Source organism: Dipodomys merriami, unplaced genomic scaffold (genome assembly GCF_024711535.1).
Source record: "Dipodomys merriami isolate MVZ:Mamm:240054 unplaced genomic scaffold, mDipMer1.0.p SCAF_15, whole genome shotgun sequence".
Classification (NCBI taxonomy): Eukaryota; Metazoa; Chordata; class Mammalia; order Rodentia; family Heteromyidae; genus Dipodomys; species Dipodomys merriami.
Genome location: NW_027202826.1, coordinates 20,040,396 through 20,063,402, shown reverse-complemented (window position 1 = coordinate 20,063,402; position 23,007 = coordinate 20,040,396). Strand labels below are relative to the sequence as shown.

The 23,007-nt window shown below is 40.1% G+C and overlaps 1 protein-coding gene across 2 annotated transcripts in view; it reads right to left on the bottom strand.

Moving 5' to 3' along the window:
* Nfkb1 (nuclear factor kappa B subunit 1) overlaps nucleotides 1–21,502 on the bottom strand; it is a 120,482-nt gene extending 98,980 nt beyond the window's left edge. For both annotated transcript variants that reach the window (XM_070022348.1, XM_070022349.1), the window contains exons 1-2: nucleotides 21,028–21,502; nucleotides 1,468–1,510 (exon numbers count right to left, since the gene is read on the bottom strand). In XM_070022348.1, coding sequence (XP_069878449.1) covers nucleotides 1,468–1,503 — 36 coding nt within the window. In that variant the 5' untranslated portion in view covers nucleotides 1,504–1,510; nucleotides 21,028–21,502. The remainder of the gene's footprint in view (nucleotides 1–1,467; nucleotides 1,511–21,027) is intronic.
* Nucleotides 21,503–23,007: the final 1,505 nt, after the last annotated feature.

The following is a 23,007-nucleotide window of genomic DNA, read 5'->3' as shown; positions in this document are numbered from 1 at the left end:
TAGAGACTTCATATGGCTTATTCTGGATCACTACCTTGTCAATATTCTGCTAGCTAATTATGCTATGGATGAAACAGCTATGGAATAACCATTTGTCAAAATTATTATATTCCAACTTTAGTATTGCCATTGTAATCACTTTGAAAGCTGTTTTCTAGTGGCCCTCTGAATACATACATATAGAGAAGAAGAAAAAGAAACATGTTAATTGCCAACAGGGATTTGTTAGTCTATTCAACATTTCCATAGACTTGGGTTTTTTTTTTTTTCAAGTAAAAAACTAGGAAGAGCTGGATACCAACAGTGACTCAAACTCATAATCCTGGCTACTCCAGAGGCTGATACCTGTAAGACCAAAGTTCAAAGCTAGCTCATGCTAGCAGGGTCTACAAAACTTAATCTCTAATTAACCAGCAAAAATACTGGGCAGGAGCCATTGCTCAAATGGTAGAGCACCAGACCAATGAAGAATCTGAATCACCTTGAATTTAAGCCCAAATCGCAATGGGGAGAGAAAAGAAAGGACTTCGGTATCTCTTCATAACTGCAGCTTATTAAAATAATAGCAATTTAATGCTCACAAAGCACACTCATCACCCAAGTAGTCATTTTAAGCCCCTGTGTATGTGAAGCTCACACTTGTATTTTGTGAGAAAAACAGGCTGAGGGGACTCAAGCTGGAAGAGCTGATCAGTAGCAATCAGTGTTTATATAACTACCTCGGAATTCCAAGTTCTCGAGTCTTGTCACCATCCCAACATGCCAATCTGCCTCCTCATTAGAAAGAGCTACAAGTAACCATTTTAAGGAGCTGTACTGAGTCATCCATGCTCCTTTTTAAACAGATGCTTACAAATGGGACTTTGGAAATAATACTCTTTACAAGATAAGATGAAATCACACTAGATGAGGGTGGGCCAATGCCTGATGTTTTTAGATAAAGAAAGAGAAGAGCTTTGGCTGTGGACACGTAGGAGCCACCAGGGAAGAAGGAAATCATACAACAGAGTCTGACATGGGAGTGATGCAGCTACAAGCCAAGGGATGCCACGCATTGCCAGCCACCACTTGAAGCTATGCAAGAGGAATGGAAACTGCCCCTTGGCAACCCTGTCAATATCACCTTAATATCAGCTTCTTCTCTGTAGGGCTGCTTCCAGCCACAGAAATGTAGGAATTTCTTACAGTAGCCCCAGGAAGCGAACACAGTGGCTCTCATTTGACCTGTGGTTTATACAATTTTCACGCAATAATGTGTGTGATGGGGTTTTAGTTCCTCCTTTTTCTGTGACTGTGTCCTTTGCAACCTTACTTGTAGGAACAGGAAAAAATGGGAGAAAAAAATCCTAAAGCTTTTTCTAAAACTAATTTTAGAGCTCTCCTAACCTTGAGTTACTAGTACATTATCTAAATATCTTGCAATATTAATACATTTGAATAAAACTATCCATGGGTGATAGCACTTACTTGTCCAGTCCCTCCATATGGATTGTCTTCAGCCATTCTGGAGCTGTGTATGAAAACAAAACAAAACTGTAACTTTGGAATGATCCTTAAATATACTATTACCACAGAATTCATGTACAAGTAAATGGAGTTATGCTAGTTAAGATCAAACGCAGTCCTTTTTCAAATAGACCTTAGAAAGGAGAACATGGTACAGTTCCTCTTTGGCACCTAAAGATAACAGCAGGGAGATTGCACAATCAAGGAATTACCAATTACTTATGATCCAAAACTCATGCTTAACTCAGACAGTACTCTGAGTTGGGCACAACTGGTCCTTATTCTCTGTTTGAAAATTACGTGCAATTAGATTCTTGAGGCCATTGCTTCTCATCACCCTCAAAGCATGAAGGACTGACAGTCTATGTGAAAAACCCTTATTGTAAGAAAATCACAGGAGCCCAAACTTCCATGAAAACATTTGAAACCATTTTTATTGAGTTTAGGTTTTCCATTAAACTGATGTGATTTCTTTTCCCCCCTTCTTAGCCCACAGTCTTCCAAAATGGGACTTAGGATGGAAGTCACTCAGTATCTATACGTCACTGTTTGCACGTGTAGGAACACAGGATGGTTTTGTAGACCGTTAAGTGTAGGGATTTAACATAAAGTTGCTCTCACTAGGATTTAAAAACTCAACTAAACCACCTTTATTAGGATGGATACAAAGTTATTATCATGAGCCAGTGCTGTAGACAAGCCTGATGAGAGGTCTCTAAATTGTAGCAGGGACAAACAATCTTCACTTCAGTAATACCATCCCCCTAAGAGTTCCACACCCATGTGCATCTAAAAAAAGGTTTTTACAATTTGTTAGAGGCTAAGGAACATGGTAAGTGGTTAAAATTGGAACGTATATACACTTGGTGTGACTGAAGAGTTGCGGGGTAAGAGTAACTCTAGTGTGATGTCAATGGTAATCTATAATTCAAAAAATGAAATGTCAAAAGAAACCAAGAATCATTTGGAAAGTGTGAATCACTGAGTAATATTTGCATTCATTGTAAAAAGCATGTTTTATTTCTGCAGTATTGAAATACCCACTGAGCATTTGGAACTAGAGGATAAGAAATGAGCAGGGAAAGCCCCTTCCTCCCCCCCATTCACCCCCCCCCCCAATTACCCCAGCTCTTCCCTTCACTTTCTTTTTGTTCAGTTCTGTGCTTTTGAGGAAGGACTTTGAGACAGAGAAGGAGCTACTGCGTTAATTGGGGAGTGAATTGGGTCTATTCTCTTCATCTCTCTCCTCCCCAAGAGACAGGTTTTCAGGCCATGGAAAGACAAAGATAAAACATAGCTAGTTTGCATCGATTAAAATATCCAGTGAACTGTGTTTTTCACTTGAAATCATAACATTACAACCAGACTAGTTTTGGATAGTTGATGTTCTATGAAATGCCAGATGTGCTATTTTCTGCACTCCGATGATAATCCCCTTACCAACACCCAAGTCTGGCACATGAAGTTCTCGGTGAAAACAGCTAGACCAAGCAGATCATCTTCCAAGCCATGAAGGGTTAGCCTCTGGTGAACCATTAAGGATTGAGTGAGGGACTCAAGGGATCACTTAGATTAGAGATGTGTTCTTTTCTTTTCTTTTCTTTTCCCTCCTCCTCCTCCTCCTCCTCCTCCTCCTCCTCCTCCTCCTCCTCCTCCTCCTCCTCCTCCTCCTCCTCCTCTTCCCTCTTTATTTTTTACCATGACCCACAGTAAAAAATATATTATTTTTATTAGAGAGATTTCATGTATAAAAAATTCTAACTTTTCAATCTCATGAAAATGATTTTATGGCTCACTGAAGATCAAAATTAATAGTCTGAAAAACAGAATTTTAGGTTTTCTCAAGAGGGTACAGTTAGGAAGCAAGGATGAAGTGTCTCTCTTTCCAAGATTGTATATAGCTACTGCAGGCATATACTTAGAAGTAATTAAGTTTTTAATTGCTATTATACAGGTGATGTACACAGAGGTTCCCACTGCATGGGGTAGGCATTTCTTTTTGGATAATGTCGCCCCTTCTCTCACTCTTCTTCTACCCCAATAGGTATAATTTGATTACTTCATCTAATACTAGGAGTAATAAAACTCCAAGGTAAGAGTAACTTTCACCACTTTTCTGTCATAGAATACATCAAATAAAAATACACTCAAACTTTTCATAGAGAAAAGCTGTGGAAGAAACATTACAGAAGAAAGATGAATGAAACTACGCAAAGGAAGAGTAACTTTTGCTCCTCAGACTCTATTTTCAGGAATGTGGGTGGAAGAATAAGAAGCAGGTGGGAGGTGTATCTCAGTGTAATTGGTACAGTGCTTACTGACTGATCCTCCACACCACAATAAATAAGTAAATTACCTGAGCAAGTGTGCAAAAAATAGAAAAACCTAGAACCAATCTCAATGCCTTTGACAGAAAGACTATCATGAGGAATCTTAACTATTATCCAAGTGTCAAAAATTGTAAATAAATCATAGTCTAAAAGTGAATAAAAAGGGAAGAGTTCCAGAATGTTCTTTCAGGTATACTCAAGGTTTTCCATTACCTTTTTTTAGCATTCAATTTCTATAACTTTATAATACATGAATATCTTTTCCACCTCTATTTTGTTTCTTTTTAAAAATAAACTAAACACAAAGGGTACTACTTCCTAACCAAAAAATTGTAAGTAAAAAATTGTTTATTGATATACCATTCACAATAATGACAAGATAGTGAATAATAACACATGTATGATTCAATAAAAATTTCTAAGTACACCAGAATCCTCTTCATAAGAAAGACAGTAAGAAAAACCTTGAAAGAGGCTGCTTTCTTTCTCATCGTATATTACACTAGTGATGATGAAAGTACTTTAGGCCTTTTTGCTGTTTTCAGAAGAGCAAGTTCTGAAAAAAACTGAAGAGGAATCAATATCTGTATGCTACTACCAGATTTGTATAAACTGACTTTTCCCTTTTCTCTCCTCCTCATTCCAGTTTTAATACTGTTTCACTAGGTACAGTGTGACTAATTAATATATAAAATAGCTGCCTAAGATAACTATGCTGTGTTCAGGGCTGGTAAAGAGAAGGGGTATAACAGGAATGGCAGACACATAAAACAGTCAGTTCCTTAACCCAACAATAATACACAGCAAGTGTAAGCCATCTTATTAGATAGCATAAGAAATAAGATGCTCAAAATAAACTACAGAAAAAAGAAGACAGAGAACCAATGGACAAGTACATTGCCACTTCCCTCGCTGAAGTAGTTATAGGTCACTATAACTAAATGTTTATATTTTGACCTCATGAGACATTTGGCAATGTCTAGAGTTGCTCTGGACTGACATACTGGGTGACGGTGACTTCTAGCATGCAGAATCTAGAGATTAGAGATGCTCTGAACATCCTATAATACTCAGGACAGTCTCTGACAACAAAGAATTATGCAACCCCAGAAGTCATAATGCTGACATCAGGGGAGAAACCCCGACAAATGCCATTGCATCACTAGAGTGCATCGATTCACAAAGAGACTTGAACTTTAATCACCACCTCCCAAAAGAAGGTGGCTGCAGCCACGACTCCATATTTCCTTTGGTACCTTTCAAAGGAGAAAGGAAAATTAAAGAGATTCTTTTCCAAGCATGTCTGTTACACACACACACACACACACACACACACACACACACACACACTGATCATATGAACAAAGTATGCATACATTGAAAACTGCAATGCCTCACAGTATGTGCAGACCCATATCCTACACCACACATAAAATGTTTGAAATGTCACTCAAGTGCTTTGTCATTCACTAAAAACAAGTTACACCTACAATGTTACACCTACAAAGTATCCTTAGTGTGACATTGTCCCTAGACTCAGAGCTTACAGTTTGGTAGACTGGAAACAAGAGCCACAATTTCTCTTTATAAATTTTACCCAACCAAAGGGGGTGGGAATCAATTTTCCATTAATCCTGGCAGGTTCATAATGAGCTGTGACCAACAGAATGAGGTAAAACTATGACTAATGAACACAGGAATTCTTCGTTTGTTTTTTGTTTTTAGAGAAACAATTTTTGTTATTCAGAGATGATTCCTGCTAATTTTTATTGTCAGTTTACCTACATTCCCTCCGATTATTTATATATGTATTTTTATTCTGAGAATGAGTTCATATGTGGCATTTTGCTATTTGCGCTTTAAAGTCAAGAACCTCTGCCTTTTTTCTATGTATCTTATTTAACACTCAGTCCACAACCACATTTTCCCAACTGGTTAGATGGGCTTTAAGAACACTTAAATTAAAAAATGAATAAAATATTACATCTTGATCTTTGACAAAAAGCTACTGTAAATATGTATTTGAATTGATTTGATTCACGAATTCTGGGGGAAGTTGGTCTTTTATTCTGCATGGGGCACAGGTTTTTCAAAGGGCCTTGCAATGACTCTTCTTCTAGGCTAGCTTACTAGTAGATGAGCCACTGTGAAGCAGAGAGGAAAGGGCTACCTAAAGCCAAAGAGCAGAGCAACGTAGCTCAGAGACTTATTTCACAGATCAGCCACTTCAGCTCAGACATGATCATACAGGCACAGACTTGTAAGAAATAATGCATGTCTATATTTCTGTTTGCTTAGTAGGGACTTTTTTCCTTTATGCGGCAAGAACTAACTAATCCAACGATTTAGTACTCAGGAAGACAAATAGAAAAAACAACGCAATCTTGTGTCTTGGAAAACGGAGGGTGTGTAAGACATAGTTTAGTTATCTTGGTAATTCAGCACAGTAATTACATTCCTAGTCATAGTCCTGTTGGCACTTATTTTCTTCTGTATTGGTTTACTGAATTCCTATCTGAACAAAAGAAATACATACATTAGCCCTCAAAATATTGTGGTATAGGCACAAAGTTAGAGCTATTAAAAATTTCAAAGTGCATGGAGCTGGGAAGGTGGCTCAGTGGTAGAGCACTTGCCTTGCATACATGAGGCCCTGGGTTAGATTCCTCAGCACCACATAAGCAAAAAGAAAAAGCCTGAAGTGACGCTGTGGCTCATGTGGTAGAGCGCTAGCCTTGAGCTGAAGAGCTAAGGGACAGCGCCCAGGCCCAGAGTTCAGGCCCCACAACCGGACCCCCCCAAAAAAAATTTCAAAGAGAAAATATTTATTATTAAGTCATTGTTAGCATTAAGTAATAGATACCATTATAAAACAAGGTAATGATGGTTTAAATTCCTTCAAATATCTCATCGGTAGGGCAAATTTATAAGTCCCATTCTTGGCTTTCTAATTTCTGGCATGATTTCATTCTTAAACATATGCTGTCAATAACCAATCTCTACTGATTGTTTTTCATGTTGTACCTGAGATCTGCCCTTCCTTACAGTTCAACTATGGCACCTAGGACAGACCTGTATTTCCTCTCCCAGAATGACAACAAACCCTCCCTTACTGTGATTCCTCAGGGCAGTATTTCTTCCTCCCCAAGTATCTTTCATATTATTGCCTTAGTACTTACAAAAGAACGTCCAAGACTTAACTGCTTCACATATTGTTATATTAAATCATATTATAAGCATAAAAATGTATTAGTCTCTATTAGGATGGTTCAACCCATGATCTTTACTACAGGCCAATTGTTCATTTTTCCATCTATGTATTTGTTCATGGTATGTCCTACATCTGGAAGTGCCATTTTCTTAAGTATTACCTGCTCTTCATAACTCCACTCCAAAGTTCAGCCTCCACATAAAACCCTGTATTTTCTTTTGTAATGCATAGCCCTCTGTAGCCCACATAAAGTCTGTAAATAGTTACATGTCTTAGTGGTTTTGTCCTTCACAACCTATTGTTCCACTGTAACCCTGTCATCTTTTTAAGTGAATATGAGTACCTAAAAAGTAGAGATGGGAGGTTTGTTTGTTATGTTTCCATATTGATACAGATGAGGTATTTTTTTTACTAATGTATTAATTGTAAGAAACATTTCAACACCCATTTCAAAAAAGTATAGACTTGGTTTCAGATTGAGCTATTTGAACATACCCATGCCATATTGAACTGCAGAATTAAAAAAAAATTAAAACTAGTTTAAGGCACTGAACTGCAGAATACCATAGGTTCTGTACTTGAGGTAAAACCCAAGTTCACCCTTACTTTTTGTCTGAAGGGATTTGCTAGACCGTGAAACAAGGAAATAGAATCCAAAATGAGTATAATAATCGTACTTGGCCGCTAGTCAGAAATGACTTACACAAGCAGCTAAAGCCTCAGAAATCTGCATACAGGTCACCTCTGGTTATTGGTCAAATATTAAGCTGTGCTAGTACAGGACAAGACCCTGTAAAAACCAGGAGAAAGCACAATTCTGGGGATATAAGACTTGCATGGAGATGTAAGAGATTGGACAACATTGCCAGTCACTGAAATTGAATCATCCAGGGTTAAGAGACATTCACCCTTAGCAATCAGGGAGAAAAGACCATGCAATTTGAGTTGGAACACACCCTACAATGAGGGCTACTCTAAACCTATCTTAATAAAAACCAGGTAATGCAACACTATATTTACTGTCTATTACCATATAACAAAGCTGTACAAAGGGAGACAGAAACACAAAGCACACTCTATAATACCCATAATGTATAATAAAAAATGGTAAAGACTGCAAAGAAACAGGAGCAGATGACGCAGAAGGAAAAAAATATGACACAAATGATGGAATCAGCCACTGGTGGTTTCTAAACAGCCAGCAGTAATATATTCTATAATAGGGAGAAAAAGAGGGGCGCTAGGAGTGAACAGCCAGGCAATTTCACCAGTGAAAACAGTGAAATGCAAACTTATTATTTTTTTTTTTGTTCCAGTTGTGGAGCCTGAACTCTGGGATTGGGCTGTCCCTCAGCCCTTCAGCTCAAGGCTAGCACTCTACCACTTGAGCCACAGCACCACTTCCAGCTTTTTTCTTTTTGCTTATGTGGTGCTGAGGGATCGAACCCAGGGCCTCATGCATGTAAGGCAAGCACTCTACCACTGAGCCACCTTCCCAGCCCCGAAATGCAAACTTTTTAAGAAAAGAAAAGAAAAGAAAGAACAAAATGAAAATTCTGGAACTGAAATGAAATTTCACCAGACAGATTTAGTACATTGAATGATATAGGACTATCAATAAACTAGAAGGAAGCTCAATTAAAAAAAATTATCCAAACTGAAAAAGGCAGGAAGGAAATGATGATAACTTCAGTAATCTATGGGATGATATCAAGAAGACATGCTGAAGAAAATGATTCATGTTGAAGAGAACAGACACCAGACCTACTAGAAGGAATAAAAAGCACTAAACATGCTAAAATTGTGGGCATGTATGAGGCTTTTTATTCTGGTTTCTTAATTTTTTAACAGATAATTGGGCATTTAAACCAAAACAAATGCAATATGTTTTGGAGTTTATAGGCTATGCAGAAGTAAAATGCATCACAACAGACAGGGAGTGAAGAGAACAAAACAAAGTATACCACTGTCAAGTTTTTACGTAATATCTAAATGCTTTCATATTAATTCATCGTAGAACTTTGGGGTGCATGTTGTAGTCTCTAAACCATTTTAGAAAACAAGCAATGAAGCTGATACAATGGAATAAAGAACCTACACTTGTTTAAAGGATGGCAATGAAACAGGAAAAGAGAATAAAGAAGTGATCCAGCTAGACAATAGTTACCAAGATAAGAAAGTTGAAGTCAAATGTATCAGTGATTTTGTTAAGTGGAAATAGACTAAATTCACCTACAAAAAGCAGAAATGGTCTGACAGGACTAGAAAAACCAAGAGCTAAGGAAATGCTTTTCATAAGAACTGCATTTTAATACGAAGGACCCAGATATGTAAAACACATAAAGCTGCGAAATTGTGCTAGTTATATCACAAATATAAGGACAAAAACCCACAACAATACCAGGTCATAATATCAGACAAGGTAGAGTTCAAGGGAAGAAATAGTATCAGGGACAAAAAGGGAACACTATAAAAGTAGGTGAAGCTGGTGCCAGTGGCATATGCTTGTAAAACTGTATATTCCAGCTTGAAAAGCTCAGTCTGAAGCCACTTTGGGCAAAAAAGTTCACAAGACTCCAATTAACCTGAAAAATGACGGTCTTGAGACATGGCTCAAATAGTAGAGCACCAACTAGGAACAAGCAAACCAAGGGGTCAAGCCCCAGGACAGGCACACAAAAACATATGCACACACCACACACACACACACACACACACACACACACACACACACATACACACACACAGGCACACAAAAACATATGCACACACACACCACACACACACACACCACACACACACACACACACACACACACACACACACACACACACACACACACACACACACACACACACACCTCCTTCTCCTGTCTCAAATTCTTGTTTTATCTTGTTCCCTCTGACAATGGTGGGCAGAGGTTTTCTTAGTGAAGTGGTTAGAATGCATTCCAACATGTTCCATAGAAACACAGCTTTGCCTGTGGATGTTAATCAGAGCAGACTAACATTTATAGATCAAAAAGGCATTCTGGACACGTTTTCATCATATTATAATGAAGTGTCACTTTATGTCAAATGGCAGCTTTCATTCCAAGTAAAATTTATTTTTGTTAATTCTATAGTAGGACAAAACCTGTTGAGAATAAATTTGTAAGGCAACAGAAATTCTCTAAGGATTATAGTCAATTGGACTGAAACTAATGTTTTATAATTAAGGTCACTTGAGATAGTCCTGTCTTCTTTTTTCTCCTAAAAAATAATTCCAGGCATCAGGTGATGGCTTTCACTCAAAGTAAGAAGGGATGTGTGAGTAACTGGACCTTGTTCTGATCACTGCTGCTACATTCTCAATGTTATAGACGTTTTATTCCTTAAGAACAGAATTATTACAGGGTTTAATTTTGATACCTTGTCTTTATCATTTTGGAATACTTTTATTCCAGCAGAGAAACCAATTCAGTTCTGTGGCCTCTGAATACAACTTGACAGGTTATGGATTTTCATTTTATTTCTCTTGTTTTCTCTTTTTTTCATGTGTGTGTGTGTGTGTGTGTGTGTGTGTGTGTGTGTGTGTGTGTGTGTGTGTGTGTGTGTGTGTGTGTGTGTGTGTGCGCGTGTGTGTTGCTAGGGAATCAAACTCAGTACCTTGTGCATACAAGGCAAATATTCTACCACTCAGCTACATCTTCAGCCCCTATGCCTTTCATGTTTTAAGGAAAGGATTCATCATGTGGTCCTTCACTCTGTGGATGGAGGATGGGATCTGGAGGGAGGCAGGGTTCCCTTGAACTACCACAGAGAAGACCTTCCAGCTACACTGACAAAAACAGGTGATTGGCAAGCGTCAGATCAAGGCTTCACAGGGGTGTCTCAGACCTTGAATCTAGTTATGAAGCACTTTCCCCCACTGATTATTCATATAGATAATCCTACTAGATAGATAGATAAATAAATAGACAGACAGACAGATAGATAGATAGATAGATAGATAGATAGACAGACAGACAGACAGACAGACAGACAGACAGATAGATATCAACGCACAGTGACCAGTAAGGAAGAAGTAAACTACACTGTCTAAAATCTGATGAAGCCAGATGTGAATATATCTTCCTCCCAGGACTCTTGGTCATTTCCCTGATTACCTCAATTAAATACACACAAATATGTATGTATGTATGTATGTATGTATGTATGTATGTATGTATGTATGTAGTTTGTTTTTGTACTGAGGCTTGGATTCAAAAGCTCACATTCTTGTTTAGTGTTTTCTACTCACGGCTGGGGCTTTACCACTTGAATCACACCTCCACATTCAGCGTTTTGTTGGTTAGTTAGAGATATAAGTGTCTCATGTACTTTTCTGCCTGGGCTGGCTGCAAACCCCAATTCTCAGATCTCAACCTCCTGAGTAGCTGGGATGACAAGTATGAGCCACTAGCATCCAGTGTAAACATGGTGTTTATTTGCAACCAGGTAAATGACAAATGAATGTGAAAATGTGATTTGTTTTATATTTTTACTAATATCTTAGGCAAAATATACTTTGCTCCATTAGAGGGCCTCTAACCTTGCAGGAGAGTTCACAGTGCTTATCAGCTAATTAGTAGCATCCTGGATGATGAATTCCTACAATCAACTCATAGTCATATATGGATAAATATGAGTCATAGAAGTGACAGACATATAACCTAATAAACATGAATGGAACCTTTTGGAAGGCAGTGGAGGGTATGGGCAATCCCCTATGGAGGACAAGGTAGTAGGGGCTTTGGGGCATCTGGCAATGTTCTACTGTAGAACTATATGGTTCTAGTAGAACTATATAGAACTAAAATGTTCTCTTACTAGAACTATATTAAGTATGCATACTTAATATATATGCAACTACCTATATTAAGTACATATATGTTAAGTACAGACAAATTATTAAATGAATCTTCATGATCTATGCACTTGTTTTTTCCGACCTAGGGCTTGAACTTAGGGCCAGAGAGATCTCCCTGGGCTTTTGTGCTCAAGACTAGCACTCGATCACTTGAGTCACTGCTCTACTTCTAGCTTTTTGGTGGTTCATTGGGGATAAGAGCCAAGGGACTTTCTTGCCAGAACTAGCTTCAAATCATGATCCTTAGATCTCGGCTTCCTGGGTAGCTAGGATTACAGACATAAACCAGTGGTGCCCAGCTTTATACATTATTTGAGTTATGTGGTTCTTCAACTTAAAGCTAAAGAAAAATATTGAAAATTAAAACTATTACACGATCCAAGCATCATGAAATTCTGGAAATCTGGCTTGCTCAGCCCTATATTCCCAGTACTCAGAATTGTGCCTGGCACACAAAAAGGACTTGACATGTACTCTCAAGTAACACACTGTGGGAAAACAAACAAACAGAAACTCTAAAACCCACTAGGGTTAATGAGCTTGATGTAATCTTTTCACAATGGGTATATAAGCATTACCCCATGCACAAGAAATATATTTAATTTTGGTATATTAATTGTACAATAGTAAAGCAGGGGAGGAAGAAAAAATTAAAAATGACTACTCCACAAAGATGAAAGAGATGATATAAATAGCAAAGGTTTCCTCACTCCAGTCTTCCACACTTCCAATCCTGCTTTTGAGAAAAGCTTAACACCATAACTTTCTCCTTCTGCTTTAACTTAGTGGTTTTCTTTCTAAGCTCAATAATATGCATATCTTTACTTCTTGTCTTAGCAGGTGTACAGACTACATTCTTCCTGTGACAGGTGAGGATTCAGTTCACACTGCTACCACATTTGCTTCATCCTCTTCCAAATCCATTTAGAGTACAAATGTTGAATTTTATATTCAAGTTCTGTCTTAAACTTGCCATCAATTTTTTTGGAGAAATAGAAATGGGAGATCCTAGCTAATAATAAACAGATGAAACCTCAGAAACAGCTGGGAAGTTAAGATGAAATGAGTTTGGGACCAAAAAAAAAATAACTCATTGTCCTCAAAATAGATAATTCCTCATATCAATGCATGGTAATCAAAAATTGGCTTTGTACCTATTCATGCAATTTCCTTGAATGGACCTGTCTCATTTATAGAAAACCAATGCCTTCCTCTTAATACAATTATAAAATAACAAGAGGTAAGCAATGTTTTAATCTAACCTCTCATTTTCTTTTGCAGAAGAGAAGATAGGACCTATAGAAGTTGAATTAATGTACCCAGGATCTTGTAGCCTAATCAATAGCACAGTTGTATAATATTTTGTTTGTTTAGTTACTGATTCATTCAGTAAACAACTGGGTTCTGTGTAAATAAAAAGTAAATGAGTAAAATCCTCATCCTCAAAATGTTTCTCTTCTGGGCCACATGAGAAGTCAAGAGCATCCAGAATGATACAACACAACCCTTTACTGGAAAGGTCAAGCAGAGAAATGATGGGAGAAATGATGACTCTTGAAGGCAGAGTGGTTACCAAGATGGTGAGGAGGAGAACGGCATATGCAAAAGCATCCCGAGTCAGAACACAGGCAACCGATATGGATCATTTGAGAACCGGGATGAGTGAGCAATGGCAGAGACGGGTCAAGAATGCAGGGTCCAGCTTGTGAAGACAATAGAGATTCACTTCAAAAAGAGAAGGACATGGTCAGTCTTGCACTTGAATAGGCAAGCGATGATACTGGAATGAAGTAGGAGCAGAAGATGGTATTCACCAGGAGACAAGGTGGAAGCAAAAGCTAGAAATGCAACGAGGAAGGCATGGACTCTGGGGTTGTGGAGGGTAATGACACAGTTTGGTGACTGAAAGAGAAAGTGAGTGCAAAAAGAGGAGAGCTCCTGGGTTGGTGGTGTGAGATGCCTGGTGAATAAATGACCCATAGTTGGCCAATGACCCATATTCTCCATGGGTAAGGGGAATTGGAAGGGAGATGAGTTAGTATTAGAACCCTAATAGGAACACTCATGTAAAGACACTGAAGTGTATTAGTAATCAAACTTTCTTCTGTGGCTTTCCCTAAAGGGTTAGACTCCTTCAGTTTACCAGGTATTTAGCAAATACAGCATGACTACCTAAAAAGTATCACCCTTTTATTTCAACACAGGATTAAACTACCTCTCTGAACAAGGTGGACGATTACTTGACTATTTGAATAATCGTCTGAAAAGAAACAGAATACTTTCTCCACCCATCATAAAAGAGAACCATAATTGCAGGGTAAATCACTGATAATACAGTGTTTTAAAATAATCAGGAAATACTTAAAAAGGTTATGTGTGATAATTAAGTTTAGTTAAATGAATCTCCAATGGAAAATTGGGTAAATGCATGGAGAGAAACCATACAGATATTATGTCTAATGAATACTATAACCTGGCATAAGAGTAAGAAAATGCATTGAATTGTTGTTGGCTCTTAATCTTAATTGTTGCTCTTAATTTCTCAGTCGTACTTAGTCACAATTTACTTCTAACATGCTTTTATAATGTGTGAAAGATTCATTGTTCCTTTATATCTCCATCTCTCAGAATGTATCAATATGTACCAATCAAAATATATTTTCAGTTCAAATCAGAATAAAAATAATATTTTTTCATTTTATGTTATTACTTTAACAAAAATTCATGGAAACCCTCAGGTTGTTTTTTTAATATCAAACTCTTTCTGCAGAGGTGTGCTCTGTTTGACACAGGTCTTGTTTTATAGTTCAAGTCTGCAAAATGGAAATCTACCTTAGAAACACTAGTGAGCCTCCTGCATGCAAAAAGATTCACATCCAAGAAAGCCGCAATAGTTTTACTGTCTAACATGCAACGTATGCATTTCCCATGTAATTTTGACTAGGACATTATGAATTAGGACAAAGTTAGAACTTTGTTTTTGTCCAGAGGCTGTAGAATAAACCGATCAGGCTATGGGACATTCTCTGCCAGCCACATCAAGGGAACCCACAGGTAGAGTTACCTGTGACAAGTTTACAGTGCAATGGCTATATTGTATTTAATAGCATATATATGCTATTAATTTCGCAAGTCATTGGCAACAATGTATATGCATCTGTACACTACTTTTAAACTTGGACAGATGCTGTGAGTGATGTGAAGAGAGGTGAGAGTCACAGCAAGAACTAAGTGAGTATCGGCCAACTGGACTAAAATGTGCAGCAGTCAATCAACTAGTTTTATCTTCCTCCTACTGTCTCTCAGGGCTTCTGGAGCTACAATAACATTAGGGTGGGAAGAAGTGTTGCCACTCTGCCTTTTTATAATCCAGCTGGTTTATTCCATTTCCTAAGTTGTATCCACAAGGCGTAAATGGTCACATACAGAGTCTCAAGGTCAATTTTCTGAAAATGCTACAAACTGAGAAGTAATAAACCTCCTGGGGAGGCTCCAGGTTATACAGTGTTGTAAAATCATTAAAATATGAAATCAGACAGGACAGCAACTTTAACAACCACAGATTTGTGGGGGAGGTCATATTTTCTTCTGGAGAGCAGAACATATTTGGCTTTTACTCTTTAGTTGATTAGTTGAAATAGCTCTTACTTTGAATTCGGATGCAGCACTTGGATTCTTGTTTCTATTCTCTCCCTGCTCCCCATTTTTCCTCTTGGAAATACTGGTATTGAAATCACAGTTTCAATGGAGAAATTCTAATTATGCCCAGAAGCACCATTTATCATTTCGATTACTTTATTAGCTTGCTTGACAAATGTCTACAAAACTCTGAAGCTGAAAGGCACTTTTCCAGTTCATAAGATCCTGTTTAGGAATAAAATGTTTCTTTTTTGGAAGACAGTAGGTGTTTAATAACTTACTTTTAATAACTAATCTGTACATGCAATAACTGCATTTTCCCAACAAAAAGCTAGAAGTAGAGGTGTAGCTCAACTGGTAGAGATATGAGTGGAAAAACTAAGTTTTAGTCTCAGTACCAGCATTGTTAACAAACAAACAGACAAACAAATAGCAACTACGTGTTTGGCTTCTTTTGTACCAGGCAAGACAATTGAAAAGTGCTACTCTTTAAAAAAAAAATAATGCAAAAGAACTCCATTCTTTTTATTCATCCAAGAAACACAATGCTAAATGGCAGCTATTTCTTTTCAGTACTGATATTATTTTTACAAGCTGGAAGTATTCAGATTGATTTTTTTAAATATTATTTTATTTTATTTGAGAACATACTGTACAGAGGGGCTACAATTACATGGGCAGGATAATGCATACATTTCTTACCAAGCATTGTAGCCTCCTCCTTTGTTTACCCTTCACCTCCCTTCCCAGCCTCCCCCCTCCCCCCACACAATTATACCCCCCTCCCCCCCTCAGACTGATTTTTTTCAATTACTGTTTCGTTTATTCCTTATCATTATAGGCTTTTTTATAGAATACGTTACATATAATATTTACATCCTTCTTCAAAGTTCAAAGTGCTTTTTTATTTTAAACTTAAAGAAACAGAATCTGTAGATAGATTTATAGCTTGTAATATTGGTTGAATTATGGGTCACAATCAAAGCTAGTTATAAATAAGTTGTTTTGTCTAAAACTAAATGAGAAGTAAGCAATTTATAACAGATAATTCAACTGTGTGTATCTGTATCATTATTCCAATTTTAAAATCAGGCAACAAGTTAAAGCAGATGAAATCTGTATTGCTGATAATTAAACCTGTGTTGGTTGCTACACAAAACATAAGGGCTTAATAAGAATAGATTGCTTTCTAAAATTTACGATACAGTATTTGTGATTAATATTGTAAACAAATATTTTTTCAGCCATAATTTCTACTCTTGTGATTTCTATTAGCTTTTACAAACCACCTCTGATATTCCTTGTACATAGTAACAAATCATTTCTTGTATTCCTTACATATAAAACAGTTACGTTTTAAATTCTTCATGGTGAGCCAATGAAGTCTTATTTTATGACTTATTTTCTACACTACTGGTTGATCTTCAAGGTCAGGTCTACTAACCCCATCTGAAAAAATCCAAGGGAGTGTCTTAACACTCTTGAACACAGTATAGATTAAAAATATGAAGTAACTGCATCACCATAAACAAAATATTACTGTTTTTTCCTTAAAATAGTAAAAGTAAAGCACTGTATACATACTAAGGAGATCAGACAAACATCTACGAACTCCACCAAATTATGTCTTACACACATACTCATCCTTCCCTCCTTCTCTTTCAACATACTTATAGAGGACACTTCCAAACTTTCTTTCCAGAGGTTAAATACCTGTAATTCTTTAAAACCAAGCTAGGCACTGGTAGCTCTGCCTGTAATCCTAGCTAGTCAGAAGGCTGAGATCTGAGGATCATGGTTGAAAGCCAGCCCAGGCAGGAAAGGATGTGAGACTCTTAATCTCCCATTAACCACCAGAAAACCAAAAACTCAACGTGTTGCTGTGGCTTAAAAAGGTAGAGCACTAGCCTTGAGCATAAGAGAGCAGGGAAACTGCCCAAGCCCTGAGTTCAAGCCCCACAACCACCACCACCACCATCACAACAACAACAACAACAACAAAAAGACCCACCACATTTCCTTAGTAGTCACAGAATTGGTCCAAAGGGACAATATGCTTCTGCCTAATGATTGACCTGCTCCCCTCTAAGAATACTATAAATAGGTTCAGTATTGGTACAAGAGGACAATCACAACTAAAAACGGTGTAAATTGCTCTAGTATGCTTTGCTGTACATCAAGAAGCAAATCATCAGTTAGCCCTGACCATATATAAATGTAGATGCAGGAGAAGAACATCCTAAAGTGTCTTCTAGCACTAAAATCCCATTCTTCCTTCTGCTATCTACATGGTTTTAATATAACAATTCCATCACCTTACATAAACTCATATTGTAAACAGAAAGCCACTATGTCAACCAAACAAAACCTTCCTACTGAAAGAAAAGTTCATGTGAAATTCTGCATCTCGATTGATTTATATACATCCATTCCTGCTAATCAGAAAAGCACACGACCCAGCATGAACTCCAATGGTTAAACTATCTGCACTGCAGAGAAACTTCCTACTGCAGTCATCTCTATGCTCTGTAGAGCACATCTACTAATAAATTCTGCAGACAAAAAAGATGACATTTTGAACACATTATCAAAAAAATCCAAGTAGGGCTGGGGGCGGGGGCTAACTCTGCAGTAGAATATACCTGAAGCACTAGGCTCAATCCTTAGTACCAAAACAAAACAAAACAAAATAAAACAAAACACACAGACACACAACAAAAATCCATATGGTAACTCTGAATTTGTTTTAACTTAGTGTGTTCACATATTACCTATTTTTCTTTCTTTTCCCCAAGTTCAAACTAGTCGAAGGTTAGGAAGTAACCACTTCCCCCCAGAAAGCCAGAACTTTCACCTCTTCTCAGTAGGGGAATCCCTCTCACAGATTAGGTAAAAATAAATAAATAAATAAGGCTCATTGGCTGAATATTCCAAGCTCCTGTTCACTGCCAGTTTCTTATCTAGACCTCCTACCTACCACAATGTGCAATCCCTTCAAGTCGACAGAGTAGCTTACTTCATCAATTATCTGCAAGTCTAAAAGCAGTAGTAAAAACAGCCTGCAGAAACACTAGCATCTCAGACTAGCATCAACAAGAAAAACGTCAGGAACACGATCACTCAATCTAAAATTATGTCTCTCTAAAACTAGTTAGGCTTTAACCAACAGCAACTCTGGTCGCCAGAGAAGATCTTGTTTAAGAGGTAGAAGTGAAAAAGGAAGTTCAAAGATCAAAGCAGTGCTTATGGAGGGGAAGGACTAATGTTGTAGGCAGACTCCAGTGTTCACTGAGTTTGAAAAGCAGGAACGTTTATTCGGCTCAAGACATTACCACTTGCAGAACACAAGCTACAACAGACATAAAGCAAAGATAACAGATAGTTAAATCACCACCAACATTTAATAGAATTAAACTACTTTTCTTGAGAAAGTTAGTTTTGAAGTGGGTTACTTTTCACTAGCAAGTAGGATTTCAGTTCCAGCATTAAAGCTACATATAATGTACCTTCCTTTGTGTCTTGGTTTGTTCAATAGGCTGAAAATTTGTAAGACATTTTATCTAAACCAGAGAAAGAGAGAACATTTAAGAGTCGCAGGTGGGTCCGTATGAATGAATAATTTCAGAAGATGTCATGGTTCTATTCATATTATATATGTTCTGTTTGTTTTAACAACTCAGATGATAAATGTAAAATACTGTAGGAAACATTTTTTGTTTATTTTAATCTTCCTAATTTCATGAGCTCAAAGAAATACTTTGCTCTGATTTATTTTTAGTTTTATTTGTGCATGAGCATGGTGCCAGTACTGGTGTTTAAACTTAGGGTCTGGATACTGTCCCTTAGCTTTCTCTCTTAAGGCTGGTGCTCTATCACGTAAGTCAAAGTTCTACTTCTGGCTTTTTGGTGGTCAAATGGAGATAAGAGTTTCATGGACTTTCCTGCCTAAGCTGGCTTTGAACCTCAATCTTCAGATCTCAGCCTCCCGAGTAGGTAAGATTACAGGCATACACCAACCAGCATCCAGTTGGTTTTAGTTATTCACATCATGTTTAGTGTATCAAACAGTAAATGGATTTATCTCTAGAAAAAGATTAAAATCAATAAAACAGAATACTTAGTTAAGGACTTTATTTTAAATGAGCTTTCCTTTTAAGGTTTTGACATCTATAAGGGCAGTTTAAAATGCTCAGGAATATTTGGTGGAAGAATTCTGCTGGAAAGCTCATTCCTGAACATCTTGCTCTTAAGCATTAGCACTTACCAAAGATCATCAAAGCACACAGGGTATTTTGACATCCTGGTTATTAAATGTTTTAGTAATACCATAATCAAGTTTGTTCTGACTTTTTAGAACAAAAAATGAGCTAAATAAAACATTTCATAAACAGCAATGTTAAGCCGTATTTAACAAAGTTCCCCACCCCACAATTGTCTTCACTCTTGACCAAATTGTTGATAATTGAAGTCTCATTGAAGTTTCAGAACCGACCAAGAAATCAAGGCTAATACCTGGATCAGTGTCTATTTTAGAAGGCCTTCAGGAAACTCGTATTTCTATCATTATTTGTTCATACCATTATCGTTGTTTTAGAGGACATGCCCAACACATGGTGCCACCGTCCAAGAGTTTTATGTAAGCAAGTGTCTAAAAGGTACTACAAGTAGGCAATTCGTTCTCAAATGCCAGGCCCTGAAGGATCAGCAGCAGGTAGGCCTTCCTTATTCTTTTGAAAATTAATGTTCAGGGTTTCTAGCAGGTGAGTGGGTATTGTCATGCGACTGTGTGTGTGTGTGTGTGTGTGTGTGTGTGTGTGTGTATGTAAAGTGCAGACTTCTCTTACAAGGAGGAGAAAGAGGTTGAGGTTTTCTCTCCTCCTGGGGAGGGGGGGTGCTCCGGGAAGGGCTTTTCTAGCCAGGAGGGGGGTCAGGCACTTCTGCTTTCATGTCATGGAACGCCCTTAGGTGAAATCTGGCTCTGCACTGCACCAACCACCTTCCCCCTCTCCCCGCGCCAAAGCGCACCCCATCTTCTCACAGCCCCCCCTCCACCCCTACCCCCAGCGGAGGGGCTGGAGTCGAGATTAAAAACAAAACAAAAAGTTTGCAAGAGTTCCCTCGGGGGTGGCCTTCCCGCCTGCAGAGGAGAGAGGAGACACGCCAGCCGGCCGGCCGGGGAGGCCGCGGCCTGGGGCCCGGGCAGCCCCGGCCAAGTCCGGATGTGCCAGGTCCCCTGGCTCGCGGGTCCCTGGCGTCCCTCAGGTCCTGTCACGCACAGATCGAAGGTTCCCCCCACCTTTGGGCCTCCCCCCACCAGCGATCGTGGCCTGCGGAGAGGCGGGAGGAGGGACACCGAGGGGGAGCTGGAGGGGTGCGGGGCGGTGGGGGGCGCACGCGGGGCGCGCGTCCCCGCGTGGCCCCCCACTGGCCCGCCGGGAGTTTGTGGCTTACCCTGGTGGCGAGGCGGCGCGCGGCCTCTCCGCGCCTGCGGGCCGGAGGCGGTGGCTGGAGGCCGAGGGCCGGGGGGCGATCCCGAGTGCGGATCGGGGCGGGGGGGAGGTCGGGGTTGGCGGGACCGAGCCGGGCGGGTCAGCGCCGCGCCATGTCCGCAGCGCGGGCGGAGGGGAGAGCAGGGTGGCCGGGCGGCGGTGGTGGCGGCGCCGCTTTGCTGGCCGCCGGGGCTCGGGCCTGGGCGGGCGCCGAGCTCTCGGAGCCGGGTGTCCGGGGCTGCTCGGGGCGGGTGTCCGGGCGCAGGCCGAGGGCGGCGGCGGCGGCGCTGGCTCGGGAGCGACGGGAAGGGCAGGGGAAGCTGTCAGCGCGTCGCCGGGCCGCTCGCTCCGGTGGCGAAACCTCCTCTTCCTGCCGGGGCTCGCGGCTCGACTTCTCTCTCGTTCTCTCTCGCTCACTCTCTCACTTCCTGGCTGGAAATTCCCACTGACGTAGAGAGAGGAGACAGACAGACGGACACAAGCGCGCACGCCGCGGGGGCGGGAGGTGGGGTCGCCGCCGGGGGTGGGGGAAGCCCGCACTTTTGGGGGTGCCTAGCACCCCTTTCCCCCCAGGCCTGCCCTTCCCGCCCTTCGGGGACCGCTGGGCCAGGGGTGTGCGCATTAAGTGGCCTTGGATGCCATGCCGGGGTATCCTGCGCGCAGGGGGGGTCCCCGACTTCCTGACCTGACATTGCTGAGCCCCGAGGGCTGGAGCAGGTGGGGACACCCCCAGGAAGCCATTGTGGGGGCGAACTGTGGAGGCGGCACGCAGCCTGGAGGTGGAGGCTGGGGGGGGGCTGTAGAATGGGGGAGGAGGGGGTTCAGAGCCCCCGAAGGCAGGCCCGAGCAGCTGGAGGGGATGAAGGGTGGGCATGAGTCCAAGCCTGCCAGATATAAAAAGAAATTTCATCTGAATATTCCGTGTGAGTGCACAGATTCGCTCTGCACAGATTCAGCTGGAATGTCGGCATCATAACCGACTTGTCCCGTGAAGGACGAACTCCTGACTGGTTTGGGGTGAGGTCTCCAATCTGGTTATGCAATCGTTACTCAGAACTTTCCTCCTCAGGGCATTGCCAGGCCTTTGTGATCCTTGCTGTGCAGGGAATTAGGGCCATGGCATGGATTTGGGTTCACAGCTCATAAAGAAATCCCAAGCCGCAGGACGGGGCGGGGTGGGGGTGGGGTTCTGTTCTGGAGCTCCTGCCGCTCCGACCCACCCGAGGCGGCTGGGTGATGACTGTCCTCTGGGGTGTGGGCCTCTTCCTCAGCTCGACGCTTGTACCAGGCAGATATCTTGGGATGGGTTCGTTCTCCTCCCTCCCCCCCCCCAAGTTTGGGGCTGAACCATTTTAAAAAGTCATTGGTTACATTGTGTAAAATTCAACTTTGAAACATCAGGAATCCGGGATTGCTGTGGTGCTTAGTTTGACCATAACATTTTTTGACCTCTTTCTTTCAAGGGCACTGCCTAGCCATCAGCTCTGTGTGGTTCTAAGCATTTTCTGGGTAGAATGTCCATAAAAGAACAGAGATCGGTTTTATTAAGCTATTAGATGTGCCTTTACCATGACCTTGGACCAGCCCAATGATCTACCTTCAAACTCTCTTCCATGTCACTCCTAAAGACATTTGAACAGCTAGAATCCAGAGGATTCACACAGACAGAAGGCGATGACTTCTTTTTTCATTCTATTTTTCTTTAACTAGTTGTACAAAGGAAGAGCCATTGAATAAAGGTGATGACTTTTTTGAAAAAGGAATTCTGCTGAGATTTAGGGGACATTATTAGAAATTACGTCTCTTTTACAGATAGCTTCTATAAGGTGATTTTTGCCACTGACATGAAAATAATAATAATAAAAGACCCTTTATACTTTGCTCCAGTGAAGCAAAGTATAGAGGAGTTCCCCTTCTCAATCCTCTCCCCATTTTTGGTCTA